The sequence below is a fragment of the Trichechus manatus genome, unplaced genomic scaffold, assembly GCF_000243295.1.
Source record: "Trichechus manatus latirostris isolate Lorelei unplaced genomic scaffold, TriManLat1.0 scaffold00016, whole genome shotgun sequence".
In the NCBI taxonomy this organism is placed as follows: Eukaryota; Metazoa; Chordata; class Mammalia; order Sirenia; family Trichechidae; genus Trichechus; species Trichechus manatus.
Window position 1 is genome coordinate 11,152,071 of NW_004443952.1, and position 14,624 is coordinate 11,166,694.

Below are 14,624 nucleotides of genomic sequence, written 5' to 3' on the forward strand. Positions count from 1 at the left end.
GGAGAGCATGCCTTCTTTCTTATTAGCTGGTGAGTTGGTGGCTACATATTGACGTCCGAACTTTTTATTCCTTTCCATCTAAGCCTGTGCGGCCTCCTTGGCCCTTCCTTTCCCTGGAGTCTTACTCTGGTTCCTTTCTTTCTTTCTTTCTTTTTTTGGTACAGCTTTATTGTGGTGTTACTTACACACTATAAAACTCACCCATTTCAACTGCATAATTCAATGATTTTTAGTAACTTTACAGAGTTGTGCAACTGTCACCACAATTTAATTTTGGCACATTTTTCATCACCCCATTTGCAGTCACTTCTGGTTCCTTTTTGGCAACAAGGACATCTGGGCCATCTCTTTCACCATCTCCTGGGAGAGAGGATCCCAGAGTGAAGAATCCAGACGGAGTTCATTGAAAGGAAGAAAGTTCTCTGCACTCTCACCAAAAACCCCACTCCCTCCCTAGACTTGGGCTATCAGCCTTGGCCTTGATCTACTGGAGCACCCCTGCTGGGAGGATGGGAGGTGTTGGAGCTTACCTAGCTCTCATGCACATAAACAGGTCTGTCGGAACTTACAGGTGAAACTGTGAATGTGCCTTTTTATGGGAAGAATGGTTAAGAGCAAAACCTCTTGAGTCAGACTGCCCAGGTTCAAATCCACAGCAGCCATTTATGAGCTGTGTGGTATGGAACAAGCAACTTAGTTCCAGAGCCTGTTTCCTCACATGTAAAATGGAAATCAAAATAGCACACCTGGAGAGGTTGTGTAGGAAATAAATTATGTTCATGAAAAGCATCTTCCAAGTGCCTGGCATGTTACTAAACCCAAACCCACTGCTGTTGAGTCAATTCCGACTCATAACGACCCTATAGGACAGAGTAGAATTGCCCCTTAGGAGTTTCCAAGGAGCGCCTGGTGTATTTGAACTGCTGGCCTTTTGGTTAGTAGCCGTAGCTCTTAACCACCGCAACACGAGGTTTTACTAGTGCTGTATAAATGTTACGATCACTAAAGTTTGATCAGATTTTCAAAGAGGCCTATAAGTCAAAAAAATTCACTCACCACATACAGGTTGGAAGGTGCCACCCATGATAGGGTGCACCACGGAGGGGAAGGGACAGACACTCAGAGCAGAAAGATGGTTGGCAATCCTGGGAGAAAAGAATGGAAAAGTCACATAAGTGGGGAGAGATAAAGAGGCAGCAGGAAGAGGAGCCGGTTAGGGAAGAGAAGTCCAGATCAAGGGCACCCAGTTGCTGTTGACTCCAACTCATGCTGACCCCATGCGTGTCAGAGTAGAACTGTGCTCCATAGGGTTTTCAATGGGTGATTTTTCAGTAGAGAGCCAGGCCTTTCTTTGGAGGCACCTCTGGGTTGACTTGAACCTCCAGCATTTCGGTTAGCAGCCGAGCGTGTTTATACTCCTGCATCACCCAGGGACTCCAGATAAAGAGCAAGTGGTTGAGATATGGGATCAAGGCAGCTGGAGCGTGAAGGGGGGACAAGGAAGTGGAAGGGAGGGGAAGGTAGTACAGGAGAAAATCTGGGGAGGAAGCTTCCTGATTAACCTGTGGTCTCAGTACACTCTTTGAAGACTGACATGGTCTCTTCTCACAAGGGCCAAATATAGGTGCTGGAATTTAGAGCTAAACAGCCACACATAGGGCTTGAGTCAACAGCTTACCCTATTTTGCCCAACTATCACTTTGGCTTTTGAGCCTATCTCCTCATCAAAAAGTACATGTTTCATTTCTGTGGGTCCTGTGGAAGGCTTCTGGGGTCTAGCCCGGGCAGCTGAAGATGACAATGCAAAAGTAGCTTTGGGGACAGCCTGTTACAGTGGTGCTCCACCAGCTGGTATTAGTTCTTTTGGTCCAAATGTGTGGGCACTCCATGCAGTACAGGACGCAGATGCTGCTACACAGATGTAGAGGACATGGGGGCTGGCCTCCCCCCGCAGCCAGACAGGTAGCCATCACTTATAAAAACACAACACACATTGGGTTTTAATGAGAAAATAATTGTATACTTGCACTGAATGCCTCACAATCACTATAAAACCGAAGCAGGCTAATAACATTTAAGTGGTTAACATTACACAGGAAAGCCAGATACAGAGTATAATTTTCAAACACAGTATTGCTGCTTCTTTCCCTCCTCCAAAAAATATATGTATCATTTGGGTAAAGAGCAACACAAAATCAAAATTGGCAGCTCACTGAATGCTTAAAATTCAGATGGATTCTGTAACTAAAACTGGATATTTCACCATCTCTAACATTTATGCTATTTTTCCCCCAATACATAGTTTAATTAAATCCATTCTTTAGTTGGAAAAAAATTTAAAATTCTTTGTCTTCAGAGACAAGAGTCGACACTGCTTCCGTGTTCTTTGTTATGCTTTATATATATATTTGTGTGTATATATGTGTGGACACTGACCTATATACTGCTTATATATTGTTGCCTGGGGTGGGCAGCATGCAGGAGTACAAAGACGCAGGGAAATTGCATGGCGTCATCCAAGTAGAACACAGCCCAGCCTCCTGCCACTGACAGACCCTGTTTCCATAATTTCTGGATGAGAGAGTCAAGGCATGTCAGTAATCAGCTCCGGAGGAAAGTGACGTCATCTATAAACACTGTAGAGTGGAATACTTTCAGGAAGGCTTTTAACATCTATGGAATCTAAACATTCGTTATAGTTGAGATTAACAAGCTTGCGTGCTACTGGGGGTGGGGATGAGCATCAGAAGCGAAGTTTTTCCCAAGCCTCCATCCCTCGATAGATTAGGTAGGAATGACTTTCCTCTAGGCTCTGTTCCATCTTCAGGAAGTTACAGGGGTTCTTCTGGGATCCCGGAGCCTAGCATGGTGCTATGTACAAAGTGGCGGCCGAATGTTTCTTGAAGGAGTAAAAAACTCAAGAGCGCAGAGAAAATCTGGCTCTTCCTAGAGAACTGTAATTTACACTTTGATAGGATTATAACAGGATCATTAGTGAGTGGGGCAAGGAAATCCACAGCAGTCATCTGGAAGGCAGCACAGGAGAAGGAGCTAAAGTCAGAGATACAGGGGCCACAGGTAAACAGTTCTCTGACCTTATCTAAGCGTATAGATGGTGGACCAAAGGACCCACCCCTAAAATTCTAAACTATTCCTTAAGTAAGTGCCTCTGGTTCAATCAAAGTCAAAGACCAGTTTGTCAGTCTGCCTCTAAAGCTATTCAGTTAATTGTGTGGTCTCCTAAACTTTCCTTTTGGCTGCAAATTCTCTTCTCCAATGTAGGTTTAACGTGAGTACATGTTTTCCCGCAAAAAAGCAAAACCAAAAACACTTAAGGTAAGTCATGAGGACTGTTTCCTCTTGTGAAAAATGAGGAAATTAGCCCACATCATCTCTATGGTCTCTACCAGATCCTGGAGTCCAGAAAACATGAAGCACTTGTTATTTTTTTGTGCAGCCCATAGAACTACCTTGCTCTCCAGCCACCCTAACTGTGGGCTGTGCCCTGGGGCACTGATGCTGCTGCCTCATCCACGGGCCTGCCTTGGGAACACCCTCTTCTTGTTGGGTCCTCAGCCCAGGCTTCTGGGACTGCTGGCTGGAGATCCTCAGGCAAAGATAGTCCTCTCACCTGAGTGCTCCCACTCCACCTTCCAGGATTTCTTATCTAACATAGATCTCATTTTCCTGGAACTGTGTGTCCCCATGCCAGCCTCCCCACCAGAAAATGGATTCCTTACAGTGGGGATCTTACTTGTTTTGTGTTCTCTATGGCTCGCTAGCGTGTTTGATTGACTCCTATTCAGAGGAATGAACCACATAAAGATGGTACCAACTGCCCATATGCTGTTCTTTGTTACCGTTTGTAGAATTTGTCTTCCAATTACAGATTCCCTTGGCAGTTTGAAAGGATCCTTGTAAGTTATTCGACAGTTCCATTCTTGCTGTGTGCCCACCATTTGTCTGTGACTAAACTTTCCCCCAAAGTCAACACGAGTCTAACAAAAGAAGCAAAACTAATGTGCGTTTAACACTACATACAAATTTTGTGGAAGTGCTACTTGTCAGAGTAACGTACTAAAGCTTGTGACAAACTGCATGAAAACAAAAATGAATTTCAGTGAGGTCTGACTTAATTATTGCTTTTTGAAAAATCATAGTTTTAAAGCTGAGAGAAGTAAAAAAGGGGAGGGGGGCTGGTGAGTTTTTCTCATGGCCAGAACTGAACATTTTTCTCATCCAGAAATTCAGGGCACCCAATTATTGAATACCCTTATTGTATTGCTTTAAATGACAGAAAGAGTAAAGCTGGCATCCTCTATAGTATACTAAGCATGAATACAAATCATGAGAATAAATACAATACTTTCCTAAGTGTCAAGTTACAAAACTGCTCAAAATTTTGCAATTGTGACTCATGCAAATTCAATTTAATACTACAAACACTGCATCAACTCGGTGCCTTTATACTCCTTTTCATAAAAAAGAAATTCTCACTCACTCCTCAAGCTGGTAAACAGCTTTGAAGGAAATAACTATACACCCATGTCCCACGATCATTCTGGAATTTTAACCCTCACACACACCCTCACTGATGAACATACATACTTGATAGAAACATACAAAGGTGCACATACATGCACACGCACACACACACGCGCGCGCGCACATACACACGCACGCACGCACGCACGCACACCATCTTTAGGATTTGTAGCTGATTCCAAGCCTGAACTTAAATTTCTATTCTATATTTTTCTCCATCATCCTGAAAAACACTTGTTGTTAGCAAAAATAATCTCTCTTGCTTTCTTATTTTCCCCTCTTCAACCCTCCGGTCTTCTCTCTCTACCTTCGTGACCTTTCTTAAAATTTTCCTTTCTGATTGCTCCATAATCACCCATCATTCTTCCTACCACCTCTAAGGCCCACTTTATTATATAAAATATCGTTATAAACACCTTTTTATTTCTTGTCATCTATCCCTCAAGGCAGAGTTCACCCTTTTTTTCCAATTATTGCCACTCTAAAAATACCCCACCATCTTGAACCAAGCTGTTCAATGCGTACAGATTTTATACATATATTCCCCCATCCCATCATAAAAATAGTTGTTGTCCACTAAATACAGTTTTTGTATGAAGAAATGTAAGTATGAAAATGTGTTCTCATAAATGGCAGATCAGTTAATATTATAAACAGACAAGATTCTAAAGCTAAAATAATCCATTTGGTTTGGCTTTCTCCCCCTTTTTCAACCTCCCAACATAGATTGTGTTTACAACATGAAGAAATATTGTCTTAAAAATGTGGATTTTATGAATTGCAATCATTAATTGCTCCCAATTAAAAACAATTAAATGTAAGAGAAATGGAATCATAACTGCCTCTTCTGAGAAAATATGGAAAGAAACATCGTTCATTTTATGGCTGCTGGAGTAAACAGGGTTAACCCAACACCTTTGGTGCTGCAAGTGGTGGGTGGGAACGGGTACAGAGAATGCCCCGGTTAGGCAGACTGCCCGGGCCTGGGTCCTACTGCTCCCTAAATGCCCTATCACCACCACTTGTTCTTCCTCATCACCCAGTGAGGCAGGTCTCAGTTCTACCTGTAGTAACCATGTTGATTTGCTTGTAACTTCTTTGTCCTTTTTAATCAATCGTGGATTGGTCCCAATCCAGACAATTCTTTGAGTCACAAAAGGAAAAAAAAAAAAAAATCCTTTCTCTTTTGACTCCTGGGTGTCAGAGTTTGATGGGTGGACTTCCTTTTCACATTATTCATTTTTCATCACTATCTATTGCAGCTTCTGGTCTACATAAGGATTGCTGAGTTTGGTTGCACTTCAATAAATACTTCATGAAAATGCTTTGACTGATTAATTTCTTGGTTTCTTGGCATCCCAAGCACCAAAGAAGCTTCCTGGGTTGAAAGAAGTTTATTCGTTGTCCTCTTCCTCCTGGTTGGCATAGATTCCTGCCTCCCAGCGCAAGGCCAGTGCGCTCTTTCTTCGATTCACCCGTGTGGCCTCAAGGACCTGAAGGGAGAGGAAAAAAAAAAAAAAGTACAGTTCATGGAATATTGATTATGTACACAAACCAACTTCTACTATTTCTTTCCTTCTTTCCCCTTCTCAACAACATCTACGTGACAGGGGATGGTAAGGGAAAGTAATGAAGTATCTGGTACTGCTGGGAGGTAGGAGAGGCACTCGGAAAAAAAGTGGGTCTGTGTGTGTATTAATCCCATAGCCAAAATTCATTTGCTATTTGATCCACAGCTTTCAATAGAGAGGTTTAATTTTCAGGAAACGTTCTAGAGGTTTCTTTAAACTAAACTTTACTCTGCATCAAGTTTTTTTAGATAACAAAACAGATCTCTACCTGCTATAGATCATTGCTTCCCAAAAGACCTTTCTGTGATGATAGAAATATTCTGTATCTGGGTTGTCCAATACATTGTCACTAGCTACATGTGGCTTTTAAATGCCTGAAATATAGCTAGTGTGGCTGAGAAACTAAATATTTGATTTTAATTAATTTAAATGTAAATAGCCTCATATGGCTAGTGACTACCACACTGGACAGTGTAGCTATAGATTGTCTTGGTCTCTTTATAAACAAGCAGACCAGAAAATTCCAAACATTTGGACCAGTGTGGATTTAATTCATCAAGTCTTGTGGAGCCACGTAAGCTCTGATCATATTTATAACACAAAAGTCTACACAGGCATAAGGACACTTCAAAGAGGCATTAAATGAAAAATAAAAATAAAAAAATCAAGGAGCAAAATAAAATAGCTTCTTGGGCCAATAAAAAGCAATCTGGGCATTTTGATGCAGCGTCAGTGCCATAGGTGCGGGTATCTGACGTTACAGGTGACGACATCGAGGACAAGTAGGCTCGCTACCATCAAGGTAGTGCTACCATCCCTCCAGCTCTCTAGAATAGTCTGTGGGCTCCTAAGGAGAGATATCAGGCAGTCTCTGCTCTAGCTTTAGTTTGATCACGATGAGATTCCAGACAAATGACATTTAGGTTACCAACATCTGAGAAATGGTTTAATTTCATGATACTGCAGCAAAAGCAAGCCCACGAATGCCAACCAATAACTGTAGAGTTAGCTTAGGGTGTACAGTAAATTCCAGCAGAGCCAGCACCGGTGGATTATCCAAACTGCAATGAAGGTCTGCTTATTCTAAGACCAATCATTTTGGCAAGAGACAGTGATGTTGGCAACCTTCAAGAAGCAAGGAGATGCAGGTTACAGGCAATGGTGGGAGCCCAGGCATAAGCCGATTCTGAGTAGACTGAAGGTCTGTGCGTCCATCTCAATCTACTTTTCTATACCTTCGTTAAATGGAGGAACTTTCCAGTGCTTCAATGTGCTTTCCTTTGGGAAGCCTTTCCATTCCTCCTAGCAGGAACAGCTGGACCTGGCATGGATCCTACATGCAGGATGTACTCAGTCACGTTTGTTGAACACATGATGCCTTGTTAAGCACATAAGCCATGTCACGAAATGTCTTATGTGTAAGTACACCATGGGTACTTACTCAATATTTAAGAGATACAAATTAGTAGAAGAGAAGCATGCTTCCAAATCTGGTGTAATTCAATAGAGGATTTTTCTGGTCAACGCATGGTAATATGGTACTGAGAAACAGCACTGGACTGGACTTGGGAGTCCTCAGTTCTATTTCCAGTTCTGTCTGTTATTGTTCATGGGATCTTGTGTCTCAAGTTTCTTTATCTACAGTATGGAGACAGCACCTGCCCTGCTTCTTCACAGGCTTTCTTGGAGAAGGCAGTATAGACTCTTCAGCAGACCTAGGTTTCAATCCTAGTGACTGTGTGAACTTGGGAAAGTCATTTACCCCTATGCCTCAGTTTCCTTATATGTAAAATGAGGATAATAAAAACTACAGCACAGAGTTGTCCTGAGGACTAAATGAGATAATGAGCATAGTTTCTGGTGCTATGGTAAGCTCTCAAACAATGATAATCACTGATCTTATCATGTGAAAGGGCTTTCTAAACTATAAAGTGGTGTTCAAACATACAGCATTTTTATAAGGAGTTCTATATTGTACAAAATAGTCATCTGTTTGTCTTGCAGATTGCAGATACAAACTGCAAAAAAAACAAAAAAAAGTTAAAAACAAAGGTGCTGAAAAACACGGTCCCCTCCTTTTCTAATGCTTTTTATCTTGTTATTTAAGCCCTATTTTAATTCTCAACCAAGTTGAGAAAATTTAGTTTGCTCTGTTCTTCAGGAACCCATATTCCCATTCATCTAACAACTATTCATTGGATTCCTACCAAGTGTCAGGGACTGTGCTTGGTGTTGGGGACAGAATAATCCCTTCCCTCAGAAGCTTAGTCACAAAAAAGTCTAATGGGCAGAAAAATGATATTTATAAATATGGAAACATTTAACATAGCAGGGCTATTTGTAGGAGCCCAAATAATCCATTTATGCTAACTAAGAGCTCTCTTTTCCTAATTCACTCCGCTAATTTGCATGGCCAACTTAACATGAGTCTGAATTTTTGATGCAATCTAAAGCTTCTAGTAATGGCAGAGACAAGAAAATAAACAAACGGTTATTAAAATGGCCAGCAACACAACCTTGCTATAAAGCTGTCTTTGGATTCACAAGGCTTATCAACCAGGATGGTCTCAGGGGTGAAGCCAATCTTATAACTGGCCTTTGAAGATTCAAAAGCCAAGTCCTCAGAGAAGGTGTGTGAATGTGGATTTGTGCCATAACTAATTCAGACTACTATATTAGATGTGTGTGTGTGAAGTACTATATATCTCTAGCAAATTTAGGGCTCTTATTTTATTACTGTGGATTAGCTTTACTTTCTTGTCTGGGCAAAAAAAGCACTTACCTCTGGGGCTTTGATAATAGCAAACACTTGTATCATGTATGCGATGGACCAGTTACTGTTTTAATTCTCACTAGTACTCTATGAGATTCATGCTATTATTACTCCTATCTTACATATGAGGAGGCTGAGGCACGGGGAGTTTAAGTAACTTGCCCAATATTACAAAGCAGGAGGAAAGCCCAGATTTGAACCCAGCACTCTGGGTGTGGAGTCCATGCTCTAGGCCACCATGCTACACTGTCACTCAGTGACTGCCAAGCATAGAGCCTAGAGGAAGAAGCATTAGAGGAAGGGAACCAACACTCACTGTGGAAACAAAGAGGGGAAAAAAATAAAAGAAAGACTGATTTGAGGTTTTATAGGTTTCAAAATTTAATTCAGATTCAGGTGTGGTAGGGGGAAAAAATCAATTCTCTCTTAACCCTCTAATATATTTTCTCTCTAATGCTTAAGGAATTCAAGCAAATTGATTAACTTTGAATAGCAATCATAGAAAATTTTGTTTTGGAGGTGTGAAACCAAAGATAGATAAATAATACCAGTTACCCTACTTACACTTATATTAATATTATATTTTTATCCCCCCAGTCCCTCTTCCACTGAAAACAGATTGGGCCCAGTTATATCTTCTTTGGATATATTCGACCAAATTTCACTGTTATTAACTATGCTGATTCAAAGGGGATATGGGCTTAGGGGCTAATTCTCAAATTGCTATCCCCTAGCTGAGAAGCATAATTAGACAATGAGGAGGGTACATACAGTGATATTCTCAATATTCACTTCGTACCTTACAAAAGAAAATTATTGATAATCCTCAGTTCAGATCTATAGTTAACTGTAATTATTCCTGCTAAGTAGACAAACTTTTAAAAAATGTATTATGTTACAGGTTGGTTCAACCAACTACAGGTTAGTAAAAATCAATTGCAAATATTTAGTGAACGTGAGGATGTAGAAGCCCCATACCAAGTGCTTTCACTCCTAGACCAATAGAGAGAAATTTTTCCGTAAGTACACAAAGAGGCATGTATGTAATGTTCACTTAAGCAGTGTTCGTAATTGCAAAAGAAGTAAACAATCTACATTTCCATCAATAGGAGGATGAATAAATCACGATATAGTCAATTCAACGGAATACTATACAACAGTTATAATGAATGAACTAGAACCACAAATATCAACATGGGCACATCTAAAAACAATGCAGAAAGAATAAAGAGCAGAGGCTACAACGAGACACCATTTACAGAACATTTTAAAACATGCAAAAATAAGATATTGTTTATGTATATATACACATATGTGTAGTATAAGTATAAAAACATGCATAAAAATCATGAACACCAAATTCAAGAATAGTTACCTCTCAGGAGGGAGGGAAGGAGAGAAGGAGGGCAGGAGAGACGGGGGGAGAGAGAGAAATGGGAACTGGGAGAAGTGACAAGAGGGCTTCAATACCATTTGCAATATTAATTTCTCTCAAGAATATTTAGCAAATATTATAAAATGATAAGAATAGACTAAGCCAGATAGGTAAGCTTTATTATTTTATTATATTATTGAAACATTCAGATGCCAGCTCCATGACATCAGGGACTTTGTTTCATTGAGTGCTGCATGGTTCGAACCTAGAACAGTGCCTGGCACATAGTAGGTCCTATATAAATTGTCAATTGAGTGAATGAATGAATGATTCACTCTATAATTCTGTATACTTGAAAACAATATTTTAAAATAAAAAATAATAATGCTCTAGGAATAAAAAAAATGCTCTGAAAAAATCGTGCTTTCTCACAGCACAACCACTTGTGTAACCTATAAAAGGAAGTGGTAGAGGAAGAAGGAAGTCTTTTGGAAAATCCAATGCTTAAAGAAGCTTACAAAACAAAAATATAGGTTTAAAGATCTGAGGGAAGGGGAACTGGGATGGTTCACACTTGGAACAACTCATCCAAAAGCTATGGAATGAAGCTCTCTGGACTTGTGTGAAAGAAAACAAAGGGCTGGTCAGAATCAACAGCTCAGTCAGCTTGAACTGCATTTTTTTTCCAGCCAGACCTGAGTATATTTGCTATCAGTGCCCAAGGAAATGAAAGAAATCCAAATAGCTCATCAGTTATGCCCTCCAGCCCAAACGTCTTCCAGACCCATGAGCAGGCAAGGTCTTCTGCAGCCCCACCACACAGCATAGTAAAGCACAGCATTGTGTATCCTTGTTGCAGGTACTCCAACATCCTGAGGCAGTCCTCCAATACAGAAAAGGCAGGAAGAAATAAATATGGAGAAAAGCCATTTTCTTGCCCTTTCCATTTAACCCATCAGGAAATGGCAAATCACAACAGCATGCACTTGGATCAAGCATGCAGAAAGACCAAGACAAACAAGTTGAAAAGTACCTCGGAAGTCACCTTGCAAGACAGTAACTTAGAGGTGTACTGGCAGAGAGGGAAAAGATCAGGGTTAGTACATGGCAGAGACACACAGAACACCCCCAGCTGGGAACTGGCACCATGCCAGGGGTAGATGGGGGGGCGGTAACATCAGGAGATCATTACACACCCACGCCAGGACTTGCTTCATCTGATATTAGTTTATTTAACAGCCTGTATCTTACAGAGCAACTAGATACCCTATTATCCATTAATAAAAACATCAGATAAGCCATACTTGGTTAATTCAAAACTTGTTGCTTCCATTTTCTGTGCTTTGAATTAACAAGATCCCATCCCCACCCCTCGTATGCAATCAGCCACTCACCAGCAAGGCCCTTGATGGCCAGTGTGGATTTGCTAGAATCTAAATCTAGAAGCCAAACAGCCTTTTCTCTTCCTGTAGGTTTCTCTATACCCCAGAACAGTCCTGTAGCCTGTTCTCCGATTAAAACAAGACCCTAACCACAGACAGGAGTTGGTTCAAATGCAGGGTTTGTGGAGGTGGATTCTCCGAGGTTGGCTACCTAAGGGGCCACTGCAGGAAGACCCGCAGCCTCATACATCACAACCTTGGGGGCCTGGATAAGTTACCAAGATTGGAATGCTCTTTTGATGAGAAGTGCCTGAAGGAGACTAAACGTCTTCTGCAAAAATAAGCCTGGGGGCAGAAAATGGCCCAACTATGGGAAATGAGATAGAAGGACAAACTTTGGGCAGCCCCTCCAGAATTTTGGTAATGACCTTGCATTTATATTGCCTAAGACACTTGAGAAATTTATTGGGAACTCACAGACTGGTTAGGTTGGATCACACGTCTGTGATCACTGACTGCTTTTTAGGTATACAATTTAAAATTTATAGTTCCCCAATGATGGCTGGGAGCTGATAGGTTTGGAGCTTTCCTCTTCTTTGCACCTTGCCTAGGGTATGAGTGAGAACCCCAGAGAGAGCTGGGGCATCTCTGGGCATGGCAGACTGTGGCCAAGCTCCTCCTAAATTTCATGGGCTGTGGAGGGGGAGGGCACTAGAAGCAGGTGGGCTTCCTTTAGCCACTCAGTGAGAGGGCAGCCATAACTCCCAATGGCTGCCCTGGTCTGGAGGGAAACATGTGCCAAGAAGTCTTAGAGAAGCATAACTGCCTGCCTCCAGCTTTGACTTGGCCCAGGAGCACCATGAGACCTTCTCTTATGCTAACACAGGCAGGAGTGGCTGAAAGACCTCTCAGAAATTAGGTCTTGGGGCAAAAGACAGAGAAAAAGAGCATCCAGGAGAAAAACCCATTAGGAATGCGAATGGAGGCTGAATGCCTCGGAGGCTATGATTTGGACTCAGGCTAGCATCCCTTCAATTGAGAAACTGAAAGCAAATCCACAAACATGTTGAAGAGCATCACGGATCCAATGACCCAATGTCTTCTGAGATTCAGGTCAGGTTGGGGGACACTTGGCCAGAAGAATACTGTTTGCCTAAATACCTTTCCTTTGCAAAGCAGGAAGAAGTCCTTTAGCAAATTACGATTCATCAGTCCATCATGAGTTGCATGACTGATCAAGATGGCATCAGACTCAAATAAGGAAACATTTCCACATACGATAACATTTCCAAATAAGAAAACCTGTGATAAGAGCAGGATTGTGCGATATGGGTGTGCAGTGTGTGTACTGCACAAAAGCACCAGGCAAGGGGATGCCTCGCTCCACTCACCTAACTGTGTGCTCTGGTGCAGGGCCACATCCTCACAGAGGAAAACAGGTGCCACATGCCAAGCTGTGTACCTGGGGCTGGGTCCACCCATATGGGGTGCCTTTTTCTAATCTGCTCAAAGGACCTATAGAAGCTAGTGAATAGTCCTGGGTAAGAGGAGGGGTGGGGATAGCAACCCTCCTTACCTAGAAATTAGCTGGGGCGTCTGTCAGTAAGTAGGGGCCGACCACCCCACACTCAAAATAGCCTAGGTGGGCCAAGACTGTGTCTACTGAAGGACGCTCCTTGCACGAGTTCTGAGCTGTTGACACGTATGGCCATTTGGGGACAACTTTTTGAGAAAAGGGGTTTTTCCCGTTCCTTGTCATTGACCTTTTTCACCAACTACAAAATAACCAGAGTATCCCAGATAACTTAATATTGCTGATACAATGACTCCTGGGTAGTTCTGAGAGAGGGCTCATGATTTAATTTTCCATTCTCTGCCATTCTCGGAGCCCTCAGATAACTTCCTTATTTCCAGCAGGAGAGAGTGACAGCTCAGGAGCACGAGAAAGGCCATCAAAAGGTACACAGTGTTTCCCACAGCACTCCCTGGCAAGGACTCCATGAGCCAAAGGTCCTCCCTGTTTGCCCTGCCTATGGATTGTATTAAGTGGGAAAAATACAAAACAGCTGGCTTTGAGCTGGTGGCCAGGACTCGAGAGACCACTGATAGTCTGACAGCAGGGTAGGTGGAGGCACTTAACTAGTTTGATGGCAAGAAACAGTTTTTCTCAGTTATGTTGGCAAAACTTAACTCAGCAAAATTTCAGGCATAGCTTCATTTGGCTTCTCTATCCTTCTCTTCCTTCTGTCCTTCACTCTCATCAATATCATTGCGTCTAATGTATCACTGTAGATACATTCCAGTTATCACCCTCTTTCGTTTTTAAGTCTGCCTTCTCCTTAGGAAGCACAACCAGTAAGAGTCCTTTTCATTCAATCCATAAAGAAGTTGGTTCTTTGTATTAGCAAACACATGGGTGAGGGTCTGATCATGTGTGAGATACTCTGGTTCTTAGGTGTGGTTTGCAATCTCCAAAAGGCCATGAATGCTGCCAAGTGGCTTATAGGAAGGAATATTGGGGGAGGGGGATTGAGAAGGGGGTGGCATGTGTGACACTGGGCCCTGTGTTGGCCATATTAGGCTCTTAGAGGGGAGAGAAACTAAGGGGCCACCTTTTACCCTGAGAATAGTGTATGTAAATGGAACTAGGGGAACAGAAGTTTCTAGGGGCAAGGAAGATGGTTGGTTATTCACTCAACCATCAAGCCATCCATCAACTCCCTATCACTATTCTTCTGGTACAAGACACAATTAAAGAAAAATGGAGGAGGAGCCCCACAGTAGTAGGAAAAAGAATGAAAGCTTGTCCATTCCTATAGTTAAACTTCAACATATTCTTCAAGTGATTGACACAGATAACAACAGAAGAGACCCATGAATTTGAACAGGTGGCTCTGAAATTAAGTCTGGTTTCTGAACATATATTTGCTTTAGGATCAATCTGAGTATGTTTTCTGGGATTTGGATTATAGTATATT

General features: G+C 41.8%; 1 protein-coding gene across 2 annotated transcripts in view; it reads right to left on the bottom strand.

Annotated features, from left to right (window-relative positions):
- Positions 1 to 1,469: 1,469 nt before the first annotated feature.
- Positions 1,470 to 14,624, bottom strand: part of LOC101346558 (A-kinase anchor protein 2) — a 34,351-nt gene continuing 21,196 nt past the window's right edge. For both annotated transcript variants that reach the window (XM_023727405.1, XM_023727406.1), the window contains one exon: positions 1,470 to 6,038. In XM_023727405.1, coding sequence (XP_023583173.1) covers positions 5,940 to 6,038 — 99 coding nt within the window. In that variant the 3' untranslated portion in view covers positions 1,470 to 5,939. The remainder of the gene's footprint in view (positions 6,039 to 14,624) is intronic.